The sequence below is a fragment of the Triturus cristatus genome, chromosome 7, assembly GCF_964204655.1.
Source record: "Triturus cristatus chromosome 7, aTriCri1.1, whole genome shotgun sequence".
Lineage (NCBI taxonomy): Eukaryota > Metazoa > Chordata > Amphibia > Caudata > Salamandridae > Triturus > Triturus cristatus.
The window spans coordinates 636,088,409-636,106,557 of NC_140590.1; the positions used below are offsets into that span (position 1 = coordinate 636,088,409).

Consider the following 18,149-nt stretch of genomic DNA (forward strand, 5'->3'; position numbering starts at 1 on the left):
TTCTCGGGCTTTACCACTTCTACTTGTGCACACGTTTATTTTTATTCAGTTTTCTATAGCGCGGACACTATAGCAAGGACAGGTAGTTAAGTGTTTGTCTCTTCTGCTGCACCGGAAGAAACAAAACTGCTCCGCCTCCGGATGAGGTTACCCAGCCTCACATGAGCCACAAACAGGACGGTCCCATGCCCAAAATTGAAATTGTCACAAATGAAGAGTTATGCCATTTAACGGGTATGCATTTAGTCGCTTGTCATCCAACCCCAACTTGACGGCACAAGGGTACTCAGTCCCCATGCACTCATTCTGGTCTCCGCCAAAACGCTTTAAGAAATACAGTGCACTAATACCCTGCTTTAAGTATCCAGAAATATTTTTGCACACCTGGTTCATAAGGTCGGGGTGAGATACGATTCCGCGCAGGTCAAAGTAGGCTGGGGTGAGGAGGCCACTCTTAAGCTTGAAGCTCCCAAACTTAACAGCCTCGATCTCAAAGAGTCGCAGAGCCAGCGCCTCCATGTCTGCGAGTCGGGGATGAATAAATACGAAAAGGATGCGAGCGAGACACGCCGCGTTTCAACAAGCCAATCACCAACCATAGCACAACCTTTACTAATAGGCGCATGATGGCGTCACCCCCGTGGAAGAATTAAGCAGTGACGAGAAATAATAGGAGTGATAAAAGAAATGCGTATATCCTTATCGTGTATATATTCTTGAAATGGCGTGCATACATGGTTAACAGATTTCCTTTGAAACAGCCGATTACGTGTTTGCTTTGATACTGCATGTGAAAACCAAAGGCAGGAAATCAAGAATTATCGAAGCAGCCATGTTAATGCCAGGCAAAGCAATAACAATATAAACCCAAATGGAGATGGAAATGGAGGCTCGGGTGTATACCGTAAAATATGTTGTCTACGCAGCGTGACCTTAAATGACTGTCTCCCAAGACGGTACAGGAAAATCCAGTTTTGCACGAAACTCTCGTTTTTTTGCCTTCATTTGTGCCAATGTGGAGGCGCCTTTCTGATTGGTACGACTACGCTTACAGCTAGCTCTCATTGGTTATTGCAGCTATTGCAGACTCGAGCAAGGGCAGACAACTCCGCTGGCCGAAAGATTGACATCGTAATTTAAACTGGAAAAACAAGGCAGAGCAAAAGGCACACCACCGCCTTTCTCCGAGGCAGAGCAGAAATACCTCGGAGAAACGCAGTGTCCTTTTCGGATTCGGGGGCGTGTTTTGCTGTTATCTCCTCCTTGAGACTTCTTGCAAAAAACACGCCCCCCGATCCGAAAAGGACAGGGCCTGATCGGAATGACTGACCTCTTCTCCAATGGCTGGCCAGCATTCAAGAGGCCAACCAATGGAGAACAGGGGAGAAGAGGGGCAGGTTCAAGCCCCTCTTCTCCAAGTCATTAAATCTCGGAGCTAGACTGCGCAAGCGCAGCCTTCGCAGCCGAGACCTAAAAAGATACTGAGTACAGAGAAGTAAGGAGAAAGACAAATTCTGGAAGAGCAGGATGGATCAAGATTAATTTTCGGAGAGATGGTTGAAGCCAAAATATAGGACTTGAAATGAATATAAATACACAAACTACATACATGTCTCTGATTTGTATCGCCTAGCACAAAAATATCCTTCATAAAGTCCTTCTACTGCCTTCCTCAATCATTTAGCAGGGTAGAGAAAGGATGAGCGAGGTTTTATTTTATTATTTAGGCAATTATTCATAAAATGTGGAAAGGAAGTAGCGGAACAAAGCGGAAGACTAACAAACTGGAAAAAGAAAAACAGAAGAGGAATGGGAACAGAAAGTAAACCAGAAAACAGAAGGTGAGAAGTGGAAAAATATCAGGAGACAGAGTAAGGCAGGCAGGATGGATAAATGGTATGCTTGCTGTTAAAGGCTGAGCCAGGGTCCTATTGAAACATCCCACTGAATACAACACATTGTTAGCTGACACACATCCTAAGAAACTTCACCGTAGCATAATGTACATAGTGGTTCAAAATGTTCACAATTATGGACTGACCACACATTCAGTGCTTTTCAGATGTTATTTTCCGCACACATCTTTAGAACCTACCAACTGATGAAAGGGGGTTGTCTATTGAACAGGAATTTCTACTGCTGAATATTAAAGAATTTCTACAACCCAGCTTGCAAATAACTGTCTGAAGGATCGCCTAACTTGTCTTGACCTCAATATCTACTAGCCTCTGAATGAAGGTCTTGGTTTTCCACAGGACCCACATAATGGTGTTAAAGTGCTGTGTCTTCCAGGAGGCCACAATGACGAATCCGTGATTTCTATGCAGGATTTGAGAGACTGGTGTGTCAGTGTGGCGATAAATGTGTTCACAATGCAAATAATAATTTCAACAATTACAAGAAAATCTTTGGAGACTTCCAAATTATTTTTTTCAGCTGGGAATAAATAAACTAGCCATTAAACAGATATATGATGCATGATAGCATACTTCACAACAGACCAATGGCATATGTGCACAATGTATATGCTGGAAACATAGCAAACATGTTTAGCTTACAGAAAGTAGTGGGGTTCCAGTCTACTTACCCTTTCTGCAATAAATATTAATACAGTCTGCTCTCCTTTCACAAACACCTCAGACCACCTAGAAGCAGAGAAACAGTAAAACTTAACAAAAACATATACAACTAATGTACATTTCTCATTTAAATCATAACTAAGGACATCTTAAGTTAAAATACATAAAATAACACCCATTTAATTCTTAACCAAAAATAAATTTTCGCTGCACATGTATATTAACCTATAAGCGGCTACAGCTACTTTCAAAAGCACATAAGCGTACGACTAAAGCAAAAATGGTTACAAAACAACACAAATAGTTTTAAACGTTGGTGGCTGAAGAACAAAAAAGAACTCTTAAAGCCCTGGTTATAATACCCTTTTGGAAATCAAATAATATCACACACTATTCTTTTACGTCTTACCCTTGAAGGAGTGTAAATCTATTGTAATGTCTTGTCTTGGGGTCTTCGGTCCAGTGGTTACTATGCAATAGGTTGTGTGGGTACCATTTACAAATTTTGGTCCAGCAACTCCACAAACTTGTTGCTCTTTTTGACTCCTACAGGTCAGCTGGGCAGAGGTGACCCTGCGGCTCAGCCTCACTTCATTGGGGTGTGTTACGCAGAACCTGTCAGACAGGTTCCAAAATGAGGTCAATCAATCATGCTCAGTCTAACCCTTTGGCAGCCAGGTCAGCCCTCTTCTCCCCAAGTCATAGAAGAAAGGTGGTTTTGCAGGCTTACAAGACTTTGTCTCTGGAGGAGGATAGCTAAATAGAGCAGTTCTACTGCTCGCCTTCTCCCTACAATGCTGAGCAGGTCTCCTTGATGTAAAGGTGATAAAGCCAAATCAAATCTGGCTGAAGGATCCAATAGTAAAATCCCACCCTAATGGTCAAGGTGGGAGGCCACAGGCAACTAAAGGGTCTGCCACATTCAAAGGTTAGTGTGCTCCTTCAGTCCTGAAGGGGCATCATGTACTTGCTCTTGGCCACACTTTGGAAGCTTCTCTGTTACCCTGGGAGATAGCCACAACACAGGAAATGAGAGATTGTAGGGTTTCAACCAGCCAAATGAAACCAGCACTAGTGGAAAGTGGCTGGAAGCCTCCCCCAGCCACTAGGCACAGCCGTGTCCAGTAAGGGACAAAAAGAGTGCATGTAGGTTGGAATGTCCAAGATGGATATCAAAAGCTTGACTCAAAGGAAACATTTTGTGCAACACACATATACATGCTCCATCCCACAAGTAGACAAACAAAAAAAAAAAAAGACGATGGTAAAGGATCCCACCTATTGGTACTGCAGGCAGTTTCACCAACGTAAGGTAAAAAGACCACTCTGAGCCACTGTATAACCTGGGTTGAGTAGGCAGAACCCACACACATTAATAAGGGCGCCACATTAAGAAAGGGATAAACTTTGCTTGTGCATCAGAGCTCACCACACCTCTAATGTCCACAAAAACCAACAAGCACAGGCAATGTGTAGAAAGTTGGCACTTGATGGGATATACCACTAAGTGGTTATATCGTGTAAAGAGTCCAGTGTTTCCCCCAGAAGTGTACAGGGCTCAATGTAAACCCAAAGTGCTATATTTGTGGTAGAGTGCGCGAGCAGCCTTAGACCCAACACAGAGGAGTGTAAGATATTTGTTATGCACACAGTGACTAATAAATGACACGCAACTCAAAAAGGAGATCCACACCAATTTTAGAATAAGAAGCTTCTTTCAAGGTTTATTTTAAGACCAAGAAATACATAAAAAGGCAAGTACGTTTTTCAAGAAAAATACTTTTCACTTTAAAAAGCGGACACAATGTAATTTTCAGTTCAGCAATGTTAACCTATGGGAGGAAAACAAGAATGCAGTTTAGTATACAACTTACAGTAATGGTATTCAAAATGAAGAATCAGCACCAGACAAGTTTCAGGTAAGTAGTAAATCAGCACCTCCAAGAGCACAGGGGCGGCCAAGTGCAGGGTTTAAACTCTGGATCTAACACCAATGTTATCCAAAGGAGAAAGGAGGTAATCAAAGAGATTCTGCACACAGGTAAGTAAAGCGGTATGGTATGCCAGTCTCCAGGGGTTGAAGTAAGCACAGGGGTCGGGGGGGGGGGGGGGGGCTCGGGTGCCGATCTTACATCCCCAGCTGCACAGGGGCAGCCAGGTACAGAGTGCCAACACAGCGCCGGGAGCCAAGAGCAAATATGCAGGCTCAGGCCGGGCAAAGAAAACCCACAGCTGCACAGGTAAGTAGAGATGGTAGGGGACATAGGGACACCATTGGTCACGCTCCCAAAGGCCTAGAGGTTTCAGGTGCAGGGGTGTCCTTAGGCATGGGAAAAGTCTTACCGGGCAGGTCGTGGTGGAGGGGGTTGGGGGGGGGGGGGGGGGGGGGGGGGGGTCTTTGAGTTGAGGCTGCAGACATCAAGGTGGACTCTTGCTCAGAAGCGCTGGGGAACCTTCACAAGACCGGTGGGCCACTTGGACCCAGGCCATTGGCGTCTGGTGCAGAGGAGGGTCCGGCTGTGGTTTCACAGTTCCTCAGTCTTTGTTCTTTAAAGGTGGTTTCTTCTAGACAGGCCTGCTGTCCTCAGGAGACCTTTATGTTTGTTGAAGGCAGTCAGTCCTCCCAAGGCTTTGGAGGTTGCTGGGCTGCAGGACGGGTCGTCTTTTCGGCAAGGATAGTAGAGAGCTGCCAGCAGGGCTGGGGCCAAGTCAGTTGGTGTCGGCAGTCTTCTCTGCTGGTGCAACGCTGTAGAGTCAGTCTCTTCTTAGGTTGCCAGGAATCAGATTTCAGGGTCTGGGGTTCCACCTAAATACTAGATTTAGGGGTGTTACAGGGGAGTGACAGGGAGGGACCAATGGGTCTCTTACCTGGGGTGTCTACACCCACTTTTATGCTTCCCTGGCACTTAAAATATTAAGAATAGACTTAAATATTGTAGGGGTATATCTGCTTATGCAGACATGCCCACACCTAAGATATAGTGCATCCTGCCTTTTGGCTTGTAGGGCCTGCTAGAGGGATGACTAAACACCTTAGGCAGTGCTGCTTTGACATGGCACACAGTGGCAAGTCGACTTTGTCACTTTGTCTGCACCAAGTCATGCAGGCTGCAGTGGCAGTTTGCATGGTCTAGGTGAGGGTTGCCATGGGGATTCTCTTCAGTCCCTATGCCCTAGGTAGCAGGGTACCATTTACTAAGGACTGACAGAGGGGTCTGAAGTTGCCAATCATGGTACAGTTTTAGTTAAGGAGCTCTGGCACAAGAGACCTGGTTGGCAGGGACACTGCACTTTCAATCGAAACCAAATCATTTTCCAGGCAAAATGTGGGGTGCTTACCATGTCATGAGACACTTCCTCACACCATGCCAACACGTCTGCCTTATAACCAAGTGCCCCTTCAGTCAAATATTACTTTAAACATTCAATGTCATAAATACAGTGTCACTCACCAATGCTTCCTCCATCTATTCATTCATTCACCTACTCCTTGAATTCCCCGCTTAGCCTTTCGCAATAAAAGATACATACATTCAACAAGAATAAGCACGATAAATTAAAAGGAATTAAAAAACGAGTACTCACAATTGAGAGTTTAATTTCTTCATTATTGGTTGCATTCCCAATTTTTCACTTTTCAGAGATATCCAGTTCATCATTAAAATTCATACCTTGCATTGTTAAAACTGGATTTACATCAGCAACTAATTTGACTGAGTCAAGTGTTAAGATCCAAATGAATTTATTAATTGGTATTCCCAATTCCAGTTTTTAGTCTCTGGGCTGCATATATAATGTTTCATCACCTTTAAGTGAAAGTTTTTATACATTTAATAGGAATAGTAAATCAGAGGAGATTGTTTTTTATTGTCTTCAGCACAGCTCATTGTGTTTGCTGTAGTGTCTATGGAGTCAACATCTCAGACATTGCTTCAAATGGATGCTTTTTTAAAGGAGGCAATATCTTTCAAAAAAGAGTTTCTCCATGAAAATTAATGAGCAGTTTTTTTGTAGGGTCTCATTCTTGGGTTCTGGTTTCACCATGCAATGACTGCAATCAATCTCTTTCAAAGTCATGATATAATAGGATAATGTTTTGCACCTAAGCTAGCAGGACAGTAGAGTTTTTAACCACATGTTTGAGACTGGTGGATTAATCGGTAATCTCAGGCTGTTGTCATCTGAACATCAACATTGATGATTGGCGGGGGAGGAGCCTAGCGCGCAACCAAGATGGCCGCGTAGGTGCGAGGCTCCCGAGGACCTCCGCGACCTCCTATGACTATCCTGCACATATCCTGTCCCAGATGAGGGGACTGTGTTGGTGAGCCTGAGCTGAGGTGGCACCCGTTTTCCGCTTCCAAATCGGACCTCGGACACCGGCTTGAGCACCGATCGAGGTTTGCGGCCTTCTCCTAGCCGAACCCCGGATTTGCGCTGTGGGGCGATCCAGTGACAAAGTGAACAACAGCGGCGGACAGGGCTTGGTGACTCGCGTACCCCGCACTTTCACTTTCGCTTTCGCACCCCCCTTGCTGTCTCTGCGAGGTTGGGTCGCGGGGCCTTGTGTGTTGGTGTGGCCTCGCCGGGGGACCCTGCCTGCCCGCCGGCTGTGATCCGCCCCGCAGATCTGAGGTGGCTCCCCCCCCGGAGCCCGTAGACCGGCTTGCCTGCCCTTCACGACGTGGCTGGTGCGACAGGGAGACTGGGACCATGGCCACGAAACAAGATGGTGACCGGGCAAAGATAAAATCGACCCGGCGTGGCGCAGCCCATCCGTCCAACAGCATGGACCGATATACCCTCCAGAAGGGATCTCCCGAGGTGCCACGCAGGTCCCCTGAGAGCCCTACTGATGCCCCCGATCTGCCCACGGATCTGACTCTGCGGGATGTCATGGGCGCCATCGCCGAGATGAAGGCCTCGGTGGGCCAGCGTTTCGATACACTGGCGCAGAAGATCGACTCGGTCCTCGTGGATGTTGGCCTGGTAAGGGCCGATCTCTCCAAGACCAACGACCGAGTCGATTCTTTGGCCCACACCGCATCGGGCCTTACGACAGATGTGGCGGCCCTACAAACGGAGGTGCGCCGGCTTGCTCGGGCGAGTGCGCTGATGGATCGCCGCCTGGAGGACTCCGAGAGTCGGGCCCGGAGGAACAACATCCGTATCATCGGGGTGCCTGAGGGACGTGAGGAGGCGGCGGCGGACCTTTTCGTGGAAGACCTGATTGTTACCCATCTCCAGCCACGGGGGCTGAGTAAATTCTTTGCTGTGGAAAGGGCCCACAGGGTTCCCGGGGGAAGGCCTAAGGTCGGAGCCACTCCGCGACCTCTCATTGCCCGGATTTTTAATTTTCGGGACAGAGACGCTATCCTGCAATCCTCCAGACTACAGGGACCGATTAGACTTGACAATATGGACATTAATTTTTATCCTGATTTCACCCCAGCGGTCCAGAAGCAGAGACTGAGCTTCCTCGGTGTCAAACGCCGTCTTCGGGACCTAAACCTCAAATACGCCATGCTTTTCCCAGCTAAGCTGCGAGTGGAGGTGGATGGTCGCACGCACTTTTTTGAGCGCCCCGAAGCGGCCGGGGACTGGCTGGATACTCTGTCTGGGGATCGGGATCGGGGTGGCGGGGGGGGAGCGGCGGGGGGAGAGGGCTCGCCGGATCAGGACTGAGGGACTAATATTAGGCCTCGCTCGGGACAAAAATGATGCCACTTTTGACCATACGTCTGTTCGCTTAAGTTCCCCTCCTATGGAGGTTGTGTGGGGTCTCTTGGGGATTCTCCCTCCTCCTCTGGGGGTCTAGTTAGTTTAACTATCTATGGGGCGACAGGCACACTGCACGTTGGGGGGGCTGTTTGGGCTCATGCAGGGGTGCAGGGAGGGGGAGTTCTGTTGGGGTGGGTGGGCAGGGATGGGGTGTTGTTCGTTATTATCACAAGGCAAACTTATTTTTGTGTTGGTTCTAAGGTGCTCTCGGGGGGACGAATGATGGTTTCTGTGTATGATGGGGGGTAGGGAATTAACTTTGTTGTCTTGGAACGTTAATGGACTGGGGGACAGGATCAAACGAGGTGTGGTCCTGCAGTTTTTGAAGCGACTCTCGCCCGATGTAGTCTTTCTGCAGGAGACACACCTTATTGGCAATTCCTTCTGTGCCATAATTCGGCGTGGCTACCGCCTCGTGGCCCACTCGGGCTTCACGTCAGGCTCAAGGGGTGTGGGTATCATGGTAAAGAACTCGCTCCCGTTAGAAATTGATGAGGTGCTCCACGATGATAGGGGACGTTACACTGTCTTGGTGGGGAGAATGGAGGGCAAAGTGGTTGTCTTTGTGTCAGTGTACGTCCCACCGGGGCTGCAGTCGACCACCTTTGCAGACCTGGGGCGCCTCCTCCTTGGCCTTCCGGGGGGGCTTCTGGTGGTGGGGGGGGGGGGATTTCAATGCGGTGGTTTCTGGGACTGTGGATCGTCACCCCCCTAAGGACCTCCCCCGGGCACAGGCGTGGCTATCCGGCCTCTTGGATACACTGGGATTGGTGGACTGCTGGCGCTTAAAACCTCCCACGCAGCTGCAGTACACTTTCCACTCGGGGGCCCATGGTAGTCTCTCACGGCTCGATTATGTCCTTGTCCCGGCGGCCTATGTCGGGAGGGTGGGGGAGGTGCGCCATTTGGCACGGGGTATCTCGGACCACTCCCCGCTCCTGTTACATTTCGATGTCTTTCCGAGGGGTGAGGGCAGGGTGGTCCCAATCAATTCCTGGTACCTGCGCGACCCCACCATTCGCGCTGACTTGATTAAATCCCTCCAGCGATATTTTGATGAGAATGTGGGGTCAGTGTCTTCGGCTATCTCCCTGTGGGAGGCCTTCAAAACAGTACTCAGAGGGGAGGCCCTATCCCTTATTTCCCACGCCCGGAGGCGCGAGCGGGAGGAGGTGACCCGGGTGGAGGCTGAAATAGCTGAGTTGGAGGGTAATCTAGAAGATGGGGTGACGGATGCTGCACTACATGTCCTCCAACTCAAACAGGCGGCTTATAGGGCCCTCGTCACGGAGGCGGCCAGGGGCCTTAGTAGAGAGCAACAGGGGCGACTGTATGATGTGGGTGATAAGGCTGGTAAATTGATTGCGTGGTTGGATAAAAAGGAGAGAGCGAATCGTGTGGTCCCGCTGATTGAGAAAACGAATGGTGTGTGTGTGTAACTGAGCCAGAAGAAATTGTCTCCTGTTTCGCGGATTATTTCCGCGAGGTGTATTCCCCGGTCTCTTCTTGCTCTGAAGAGGATTCCCGTGCCCTGCTCAGGGATATCGCGCTGCCGTCCCTTTCCGGGGAGGACAGGGTGTCGCTGGACGCCGCTCCCACCTCCGACGAAATCGCCCTCGCCGTACGCTCGGTCGCTTCTGGCAAGGCCATGGGCCCGAATGGTATCCCTATCGAGTTGTATAAGTTGCGACCGGATACACTGGCGCCCCACCTCCGCGCAATGTTCCTGGCGGCCCACTCGCTGGGCTCCCTCCCGCTTGACCAGCGTCTGGCTACAATCGTGGTGATCCACAAGGAAGGGAGACCTCGGGACCGGGTTACTTCCTATCAGCCTATCTCACTACTGAATGCGGAGCCCAAAATTCTCGCCAAGGTACTGGCCAATCGGCTGGTCGGTGTGGTGGGAGATCTGGTTCATCAGGACCAGTCCGGCTTTATTCCCCATCGCAACACAGCCCTTAACCTGCGGCGTTTGCATGGGGTGCTCGCGCGCGTCCCATTTATACGGGAACCGGCCATTTTGGCGTCCTTGGACGCCACCATGGCGTTTGATACGCTTGAGTGGCCATACATCTGGGCGATGCTTGCGAAGTTTGGATTTGGCCCAGGATTTATCAGTTGGGTCAAATTGTTGTATTCGGGCCCATTGGCGCAGGTGGTGGTGAACGGAAGAGTATCGGCCCCGTTTGAGCTGGGCCGGGGCACGCGACAGGGCTGTCCCTTATCGCCGCTTCTTGTTGCGCTTGCCTTGGAGCCCCTGGCGGAGTGGCTGCGGTGGGAGCCTTCCATCCGTGGTCTCCGTTGGACCCCCGAGTAGGAGGACCGCGTATCCCTATACGCTGATGACATCCTCCTGTACCTAGCCTCCCCACGTAAATCACTTATAGTGCTGGTTGATGTTTTACATTCATTTGGTCGTAACTCCGGTCTCGTCATCAACTGGGCTAAATCGTGCGTGTATGTTCTCTCTGGGGAGGCTCCTATTCTCCCGCGGGGCTGTCCGATCCAGATCGCCCCGCAGGGATTTCGGTACCTGGGTGTCTTCATTACTCTGGACCCGGAGGCCAGGTATGAACGGAACCTGCTTCCCCCCCCTCCAGCGCCTGCAGGTAGATGTCGCACGCTGGCGGCGCCTGCCGCTTTCGCCGCTCGGCCGGGCGGCATTGTTTAAGATGATGTCTCTGCCGCGTTTCCTGTACGCTTTGCAGAACACTATGGACTTAGTCCCGGCGCGCTACTTCCGTGAGGTGGAGAGTCTGCAACGCCGCCTGTTCTGGGACGGGAGGCCGCGTATTGCCCTGGCGAAGTTGACGCTCCCATGGTATGACGGGGGGATTGCCCTCCCGGATATTAAACGGTACTATTGGGCCTCCCAGCTCGCTGCAATTAACCATGGCCTATACGGGCCCGCCTTAAACCCGGCATTCGCAATGGACAAGATGCTCCTGCCAGGTGGCGACTACAATCGAGCGCTCTATTCTAGCGCGCCCGACGCTCGTCTGACGGGCCCCACGCGTGTCATGGTGCAAGTGTGGCACGCGGCCAATGCAGCTATGGGGTGGAAGGACCGTTTGACCCGGGCGTCACCACTATACGCGACTGAGCGGTTAGGCTCCCTGTGGACCTCTAAGGGCTTTGAGAAGTGGGACATAATAGGTATCAGTAAAGTGGGGGATCTCTGGACGAGGGGAGGATTTAAAACGTTCGATATGCTGCAGACGGAATTTCAGTTGCAGGGCAGTGAATACTTTCGGTATTTGCAGGTCCGTCATGCGCTGGGCTCCGTCTTCTCGGACGTTGCCTCCATCCCGGAATATTCCCCCCTGGAGGATAGAATGCTGGATGGGCACGTCCCGGACAGCACGATCTCACTGATATACAAAAAGCTGATTAACGACCACTCGGGCTTGTTGACTGCCCTTCGTGCGGCTTGGGTTGCCGACGGGCTGGAGTTGGACGACGAGGACTGGACCTCTGCGGTGGCCTCCCCGAAGGAGGTGGCCATACCGCCTCGCCTTCGCTTCGTCCAGCTCAAGATACTCCACCGGGTCTACATGACGAGGCCAAAGCTTCTGCGTATGGGCTATGCTGGAGATGGTTTGTGTAAGCGTGGGTGTGGTGCTTTGGGGACCTTTCTGCATATTTTGTGGGAGTGCCCGGAGGTGGAAGGGTTCTGGCGTGGTGTACATGAGGTGCTGCGACTGGTTACGCATGTGGCGCTGTTGCCTGAAGCGAGGAGATGCCTGTTGAATGTGTGGGAAACGACTGATTACTCGGCGCCGCAGACGTGGTGGGTGACTCTGGGATATATGATAGCCAAGCGTGATATTGCTCAACTGTGGGGATCCCAGAGGCCCCCCGACGGTCTCGGCCTGGAAAGAACACATGGACTGGTGCATGTTTCGAGAAAAGGTGGTGTATGTGGCGAGGGGTAAGCCTGGGACATGGGTGAAAGTATGGGGCCCCTGGAACGCCTACCGCGGGGGTATCTGTGCACCACCGCTGCTGCCTGATACCTCGCCAGCCCCATCCCCTTAGCCGACTCATTCCCCGCTGCCGGGCATTTGGTTCCCCCAGTCCTCGCTCTGTTCTCTTCCCCCTCTTTAGACTTCTGTGGATAGTTGGGATCCCCCCTCTAGGGGAGCACGTGCTGCTATTTCCGATTGTGGGTTGCCTTGTGGGTGTGGTTTTCTTGTTGTTCTTAATTTAAAATGAAACCGTATAATGGGGTCTGGATGATGTGGCTTTTGACGTTGTTACCTCCTGAGCATGCTCCTCCGTAACACCACGTGTTCCATAAATGTATGTCGTATGTTACTGTCATTGCTAGCGGCCGGCCGGAAGGTTGTAGGCCCATACTTGTATACTCTTGAGACTTGTAATAAACGGTTTCAAAAAAAAAAAAACATTGATGATTGGCTAATACCACAGCAGAAGTGAGGAATTTATGCCTCCATAAGGGACACAAATATTTAATGGTGGACTGCACTAGGTTATGGCAAGCTTTGGCAATGCCAGCAGGTTTGGTGTATAACTGAAAGTGCCTCTTCATTCACTGATGAGATCAAGTCCCCCAATAAGTCACCACAAATTGACTTTGTCACTCATCCTTGCATGTATCTAGCCATTTATCTACACACGGACTCATTCTTGCATTCGGTCTCTTACCCATTTGCCAATAATAGAGAAACTCAACATGTGTGTCAAAAGAATAAAAGTAGGGAAAAAATGCAGCCAATGGAACTAGGAGGGCATATCTTTACAATACAAAAAAAAATAACTAAACCTAGCAGCAAACTGCCATCTTGAAATGATTTTGTACATAATGTATCGTTTTAAAGTTCCAACAACGCTGTTTCATTTATAAGTAACATGTTGGTCACTGTGGAGCAACTATACACAAAAGATTTCCAAGAGGGCCGCTTAAGAACCATCGGTTCAGTTGCCAGCTGCACATGCTAAAACGAGTACCACTGAGTTGGGTAACAATTAACATATTATTGCAGTGCCACTTATACCATCAGGGTGAGTATGCACAATATGTTATTGTGTTTCATTCTAATCATGCATAACAGCCAACATTAAGATTCTAAACATGAAGTGATCTTGCAATGGTAAAACAAGGACATGCAATTGAAAGTACCATTATAAAATGATGCCTCGTTACGAAAAAGTAACTGCACTGCACGCACCAAACTGCAGATGAAATTAGTGGGAAGCAAATGTTACAGTAGGACTGTCTGGTGAGTGGCGGAATGATCCAAAACAAATTAATAAACAAAAACCTAGGTAATGAAAGGAACTTTTCAAAGCAAAAAAATAGAAAACCATAAGGACCTTCTCACCCGCTCAACCAGTGAAGCAACCTTATTTTTAGAGAAATGTACACGTGAGCCGGCAAATTGCTGTCAGACTCAGAGCAATAGAGCCAAGGGCAGAAATAGGCTAACCCACTACCCCATGTAGTATGCAGTCATGGGGAAAAGAAGAAGGTAGATGATATTCAAGGCAAGAAAAGAAGGCTAAGCAACGACCCCCTGCACATGGCTATGCCTGTATGTAGATTTGTATTTTTTTTTTATTTTTAAATATGGCATACTGGCTTAACATTTTTATAATAAAAAATGTGGTTGTATTGCTTTTGTTGTAATTTCGCACAATAGACATTTCAGGCCCACCTCGCCATACAATTTGAAATATGTAAAAGATTTGACCCGATAAAACAATATAAAACCCCCTCCCAAGAGAGCTGACAAGGATTGGCAAAGAACAAGTTTTGTACCTGCCAGGGTTTTGTCAGAAGGATAATTAACACTAGACCCCTTGCCTATTATAGAAACCTATTAGAACCCATGTAACAAACTACCTGTCTTTTAACAGTGCCAGAACAAATTTACCCGTAAAGGCCCATCATCCAAAACTTATCAGGCCTAGACATACCTTTTCCCAATGAATCAACCAGGCCTGTAGCCTTTGGGATTGGATTGCTACCAAGCCGGACTGGCATCTGTCAGGTAAACCGCCACAATGTCACAAATATGAGCAAAATTATAGTTGGTAAATAATGCACAACCCCTCCTAAAAGGGATTAATAAGGATTATCATAGTGGAAATCTTCTACCCCCATGGTTTGTCGGAGGGGGAGACCAACAGCAAAACCTTTGTCTACTGATTGTAATCTAAGAAACTTCAAGTAATGTGATACCCATCTACAGGTTTTAACAGATAATCGCATCAGTTCACCCAGAGATGACTATTTCCTTTAAAAGATGCCTTTTTACAATAAACAAGTCAGGTCTTCTGCCTTTGACATAACTTTTCATAACAAGCAAGTTCACTGACCGGTCATTATAAATAACTCTGTACTGCTGTACTGAGCAGAAGCATTCCAACAAGGCTACAAATGCAAAACAAGAACACTGTTAGCTAAAGCACACATCTGCCCAATAAAAATGTTTTTTAAACTAATTAAAATGGTGGTGGAGAGAAAGACTCTCCCTCTGCAGTGCTTCTTGAAATGCTATTTCCTGTAGATCCTATAAGATCAGGCGACAGCTGCGTCATCAAGACAGATCTAACAAGCATTAGTAAAGTCAATAGATCTCACCTTTAATGTGCGGATGCAGAGTGAATTGCTTTGCTATATTTTATGGCCAAACCATTGCATGATGGGTATTTAGTATTTTTTAATTTTAATTATTTCCTGAGATTGTGCTGTAGATGATAAAAGGGTGATTATAAGAATGTACAACCATTTGAATAGAAGGATGTGTGGGTTAAAGGCAAATTGTGTGAATACTTGGATGATTTTGGAATGAATAAGTTCATGTTTGTTAGTTTAAGTGTATGACTGCAAAGAGGAATGGATGACTAAGTGTGTACATGGATTTTTTTTAGAAAGTACTGTGTGTAATGATATGCATAAAGGGAATGAGGCTAGATGCCATTGTTTAGTAGACAGGTTTTTTAAATTAACAATTGCAGGTGTTGAACAAGACATTTTTTAAATTTAGAAAATGTTAAAGGTTTCACCTAGACAGAGCATGCGCTTTCTCTGCTACACATGTTTACACACAGTGTGCTTGCACCCTACCCATAGCTTGCCATTTGGTAGCTTCAATATTGCTCTCATTTCCTTCGTTCAAGTATTTCAAGGCATGTCCTCTTTTTGTGTTTGTCCCCTCCAGGAGCATCAAGTACTTATGTCCATCCACTACTACAATTTTTGGAGCTACTTTTTACTTTGTGTTCAACCACTTCATACGAGTCGTTTTGTTTTCAGTCCGTCCACCATTTCCTTGTCCAGGTAGCTTCTATTCCCTCCCACCAGTCCCCCTTCCATGTCATTTCTTCTCCCTTCCACCTCCATAACCTGTACTCTATGCCAATGCACTCTACTCTGCAGCACTGCTCACTACACTTCACCACTTTACAATTTGCCACTGCACTACTCCATGCCACTGCACTCTATACCACAACAATCTATGCCAATGCACTATGCCACTGCATTCTACTTCACATCACTACTCTGCACCACTCTATGCCGCTGCACTCTATGCCAGTGCACTCTACCCCACTCTTCTCCAGACCAAGTAATTCTAGTCTACTCCACTCTATGCCAATCCACTTTACCCACTACACTCTACGCCAATCCACGCCACAATACTCTAAGCCACTCTACTCTAATCCACTCTTTGACATTCCAAGCCACTCTTCGCCATTCCACACCACTCTACGCCATGCGACTCCACTCTACGCTGCTGTACAATATGGCTAAAAGACATTAAAAAAAGGCAATTGCTATTGAGTAGGCAAAACCTATTGGCTTTGCCAATGCTTCTTTTAACATCAAATTAAAGTTAAGAAGTAAGAGAAATATATTTACTGAAATGTAAACGGTTGTTCAAAGCAAATTTCAAGATTTTTTGAAAATGTGTGACCCTTAAGGTATGTATTTGTTTCTATTTTTAAAAAACTGTTTAATATTTAACATACAAAATCTGCAACTTTATTTTATACTTAAACAAATTGATTCCCATAGGAGGGCTACCAGGGGTCCTGGACATCCCAGGGTAGTCACGTTTTGTTTTTTTAGGAAATCCACACTGGTAGACTTTTTTCTACTTTAAATACATGTCCCAGAGTTTGGGGGTTTTGGGGAGCTGATGGAGCGAGCATGAATAGCAGCATTAAAACACTTCATATGCTCACTTCAACATGGGACTCGATAGTGTGAAATCAATTTTTACTTTCTGTGAAAACACAGGAGCCTCACTGCATCAGACCCATTTATGCAGCTCAGCAGAAGCCTCAACCCTGACACTCTGTCAGCAATAGACAACCAATGATCCCTTACTTACACACTTCTATATATACAGTGTCATTGAACTCACAGCTTTTCTTTCATAGAACTTCCTTTTACTCACACCAATGACTTTATTTGTTATATAGCAGTGTGCCTGATGGGAAATTAGTATGAAATACTTTAGGAGCAACCTCACAGGCTGCCTGGCATTACATTAATAAGCACAATTCGCACCCTAGTAAAAGTGTGTTGTTCAGCACAGAGCTATGTTTTTGCTAAATATATTATTAGCAAATGCTTTAGTGTGAGAAAGTACCATCTTTCTTGCATGGTATGCCCCCACTTTTTGCTGAATTACTGATGTCCTTTGACTGAGTGTGCCCTGGGCTCCTGCCAATCAGGTACCCAGGGCTTGTGTTCCTCCCCTAAAACTGCATTGAAGCCTAAACCCAATTGGCATCTCTGGCCACGTCAGCCCCTGGTAAATGATACCATAGGTACCCAGGGCACTGTGACCAGAGAAGGCCCCCAAGGGCTGCAGCACTTATTGTGCCACCCTTAGAGGCCCTGTACCCTGACACACACACACACTGCTTTTGCAGGATGTGTCTTGGCGCAGAACAAAACAGAGTCAACATGGCACACATCCCTGTGTGCCATGCCCACAAACACACTGCCCTGGCATACCTCAGTCACCCCTCTAGCTGGGTGCACTATGCCAGTGGTGAGGGTACAGGTGCATGAGCCCTGTACCCCTACAGTACCCAGGTCCATTCCTGGCCACTGCAAGTGCAGTGCTGCTATTAAGAGTATATGGCGCTGGGAGGTCCTCATCACGAACTACACAGCACCATGTTGGCTCCACTGAAGACTGAGAAGTTTAGTATCAGACTTCTCAGCACATTGAATACCACACTGGCATCAGTGTGGGTTTAATGTAAGATGCTCGACAGAGGGCAATTTAGAGTTGCCCCCTGAACCTAACCCACAATCCACATCCGGCCTGAGAGGCTGCCACCCAGCAGACATGTTGCTGGACCCCTGGGTAGAGAGCCTTCCGCTCTCCTGGGCCTGCAACAATGCACGTCCTGGGCGAGGTGCTAGGTCTCCTCCCCCAGGATGGGCAGGAGAAGCTTCAAAGGCATGCCGCCTTTGTGAGCTTCCCCATGCCACTTGCTGTACTCAGCAACTGGCCCCCACCGGTTCTAACCCCCCCCCCCTCTGGCGGGAAGACTGGCAGGAAAGCCCAAGTGAGAAAAGGGGGTGTTCCAGCCTCTGCCAACCCCACCCCTCAGGTGGAGGAGGCGAGGTGAAGCACATCTCCGAGCTCTCGCCATCTTGAAGATGGGGAGCCCTGCCCAATCAGGACTAGGCTCCTGTCCCCCTCCCACTGGAGAGTGGCAGGATAGGTAAGTGACCCATTGGTCCCTGCTCTTTACCTACCTGTAACGCCCCTAAATGTAGTATTTTGGGGGACCCTGAAC

At 48.1% G+C, this 18,149-nt stretch overlaps 1 protein-coding gene across 1 annotated transcript in view; it reads right to left on the minus strand.

Annotated features, from left to right (window-relative positions):
• NOL11 (nucleolar protein 11) overlaps nucleotides 1–18,149 on the minus strand; it is a 367,767-nt gene that overhangs the window by 329,635 nt on the left and 19,983 nt on the right. The window contains exon 5 of the mRNA XM_085617263.1: nucleotides 2,588–2,645. Within this exon, the coding sequence (XP_085473389.1) occupies nucleotides 2,588–2,645 (58 nt within the window). The remainder of the gene's footprint in view (nucleotides 1–2,587; nucleotides 2,646–18,149) is intronic.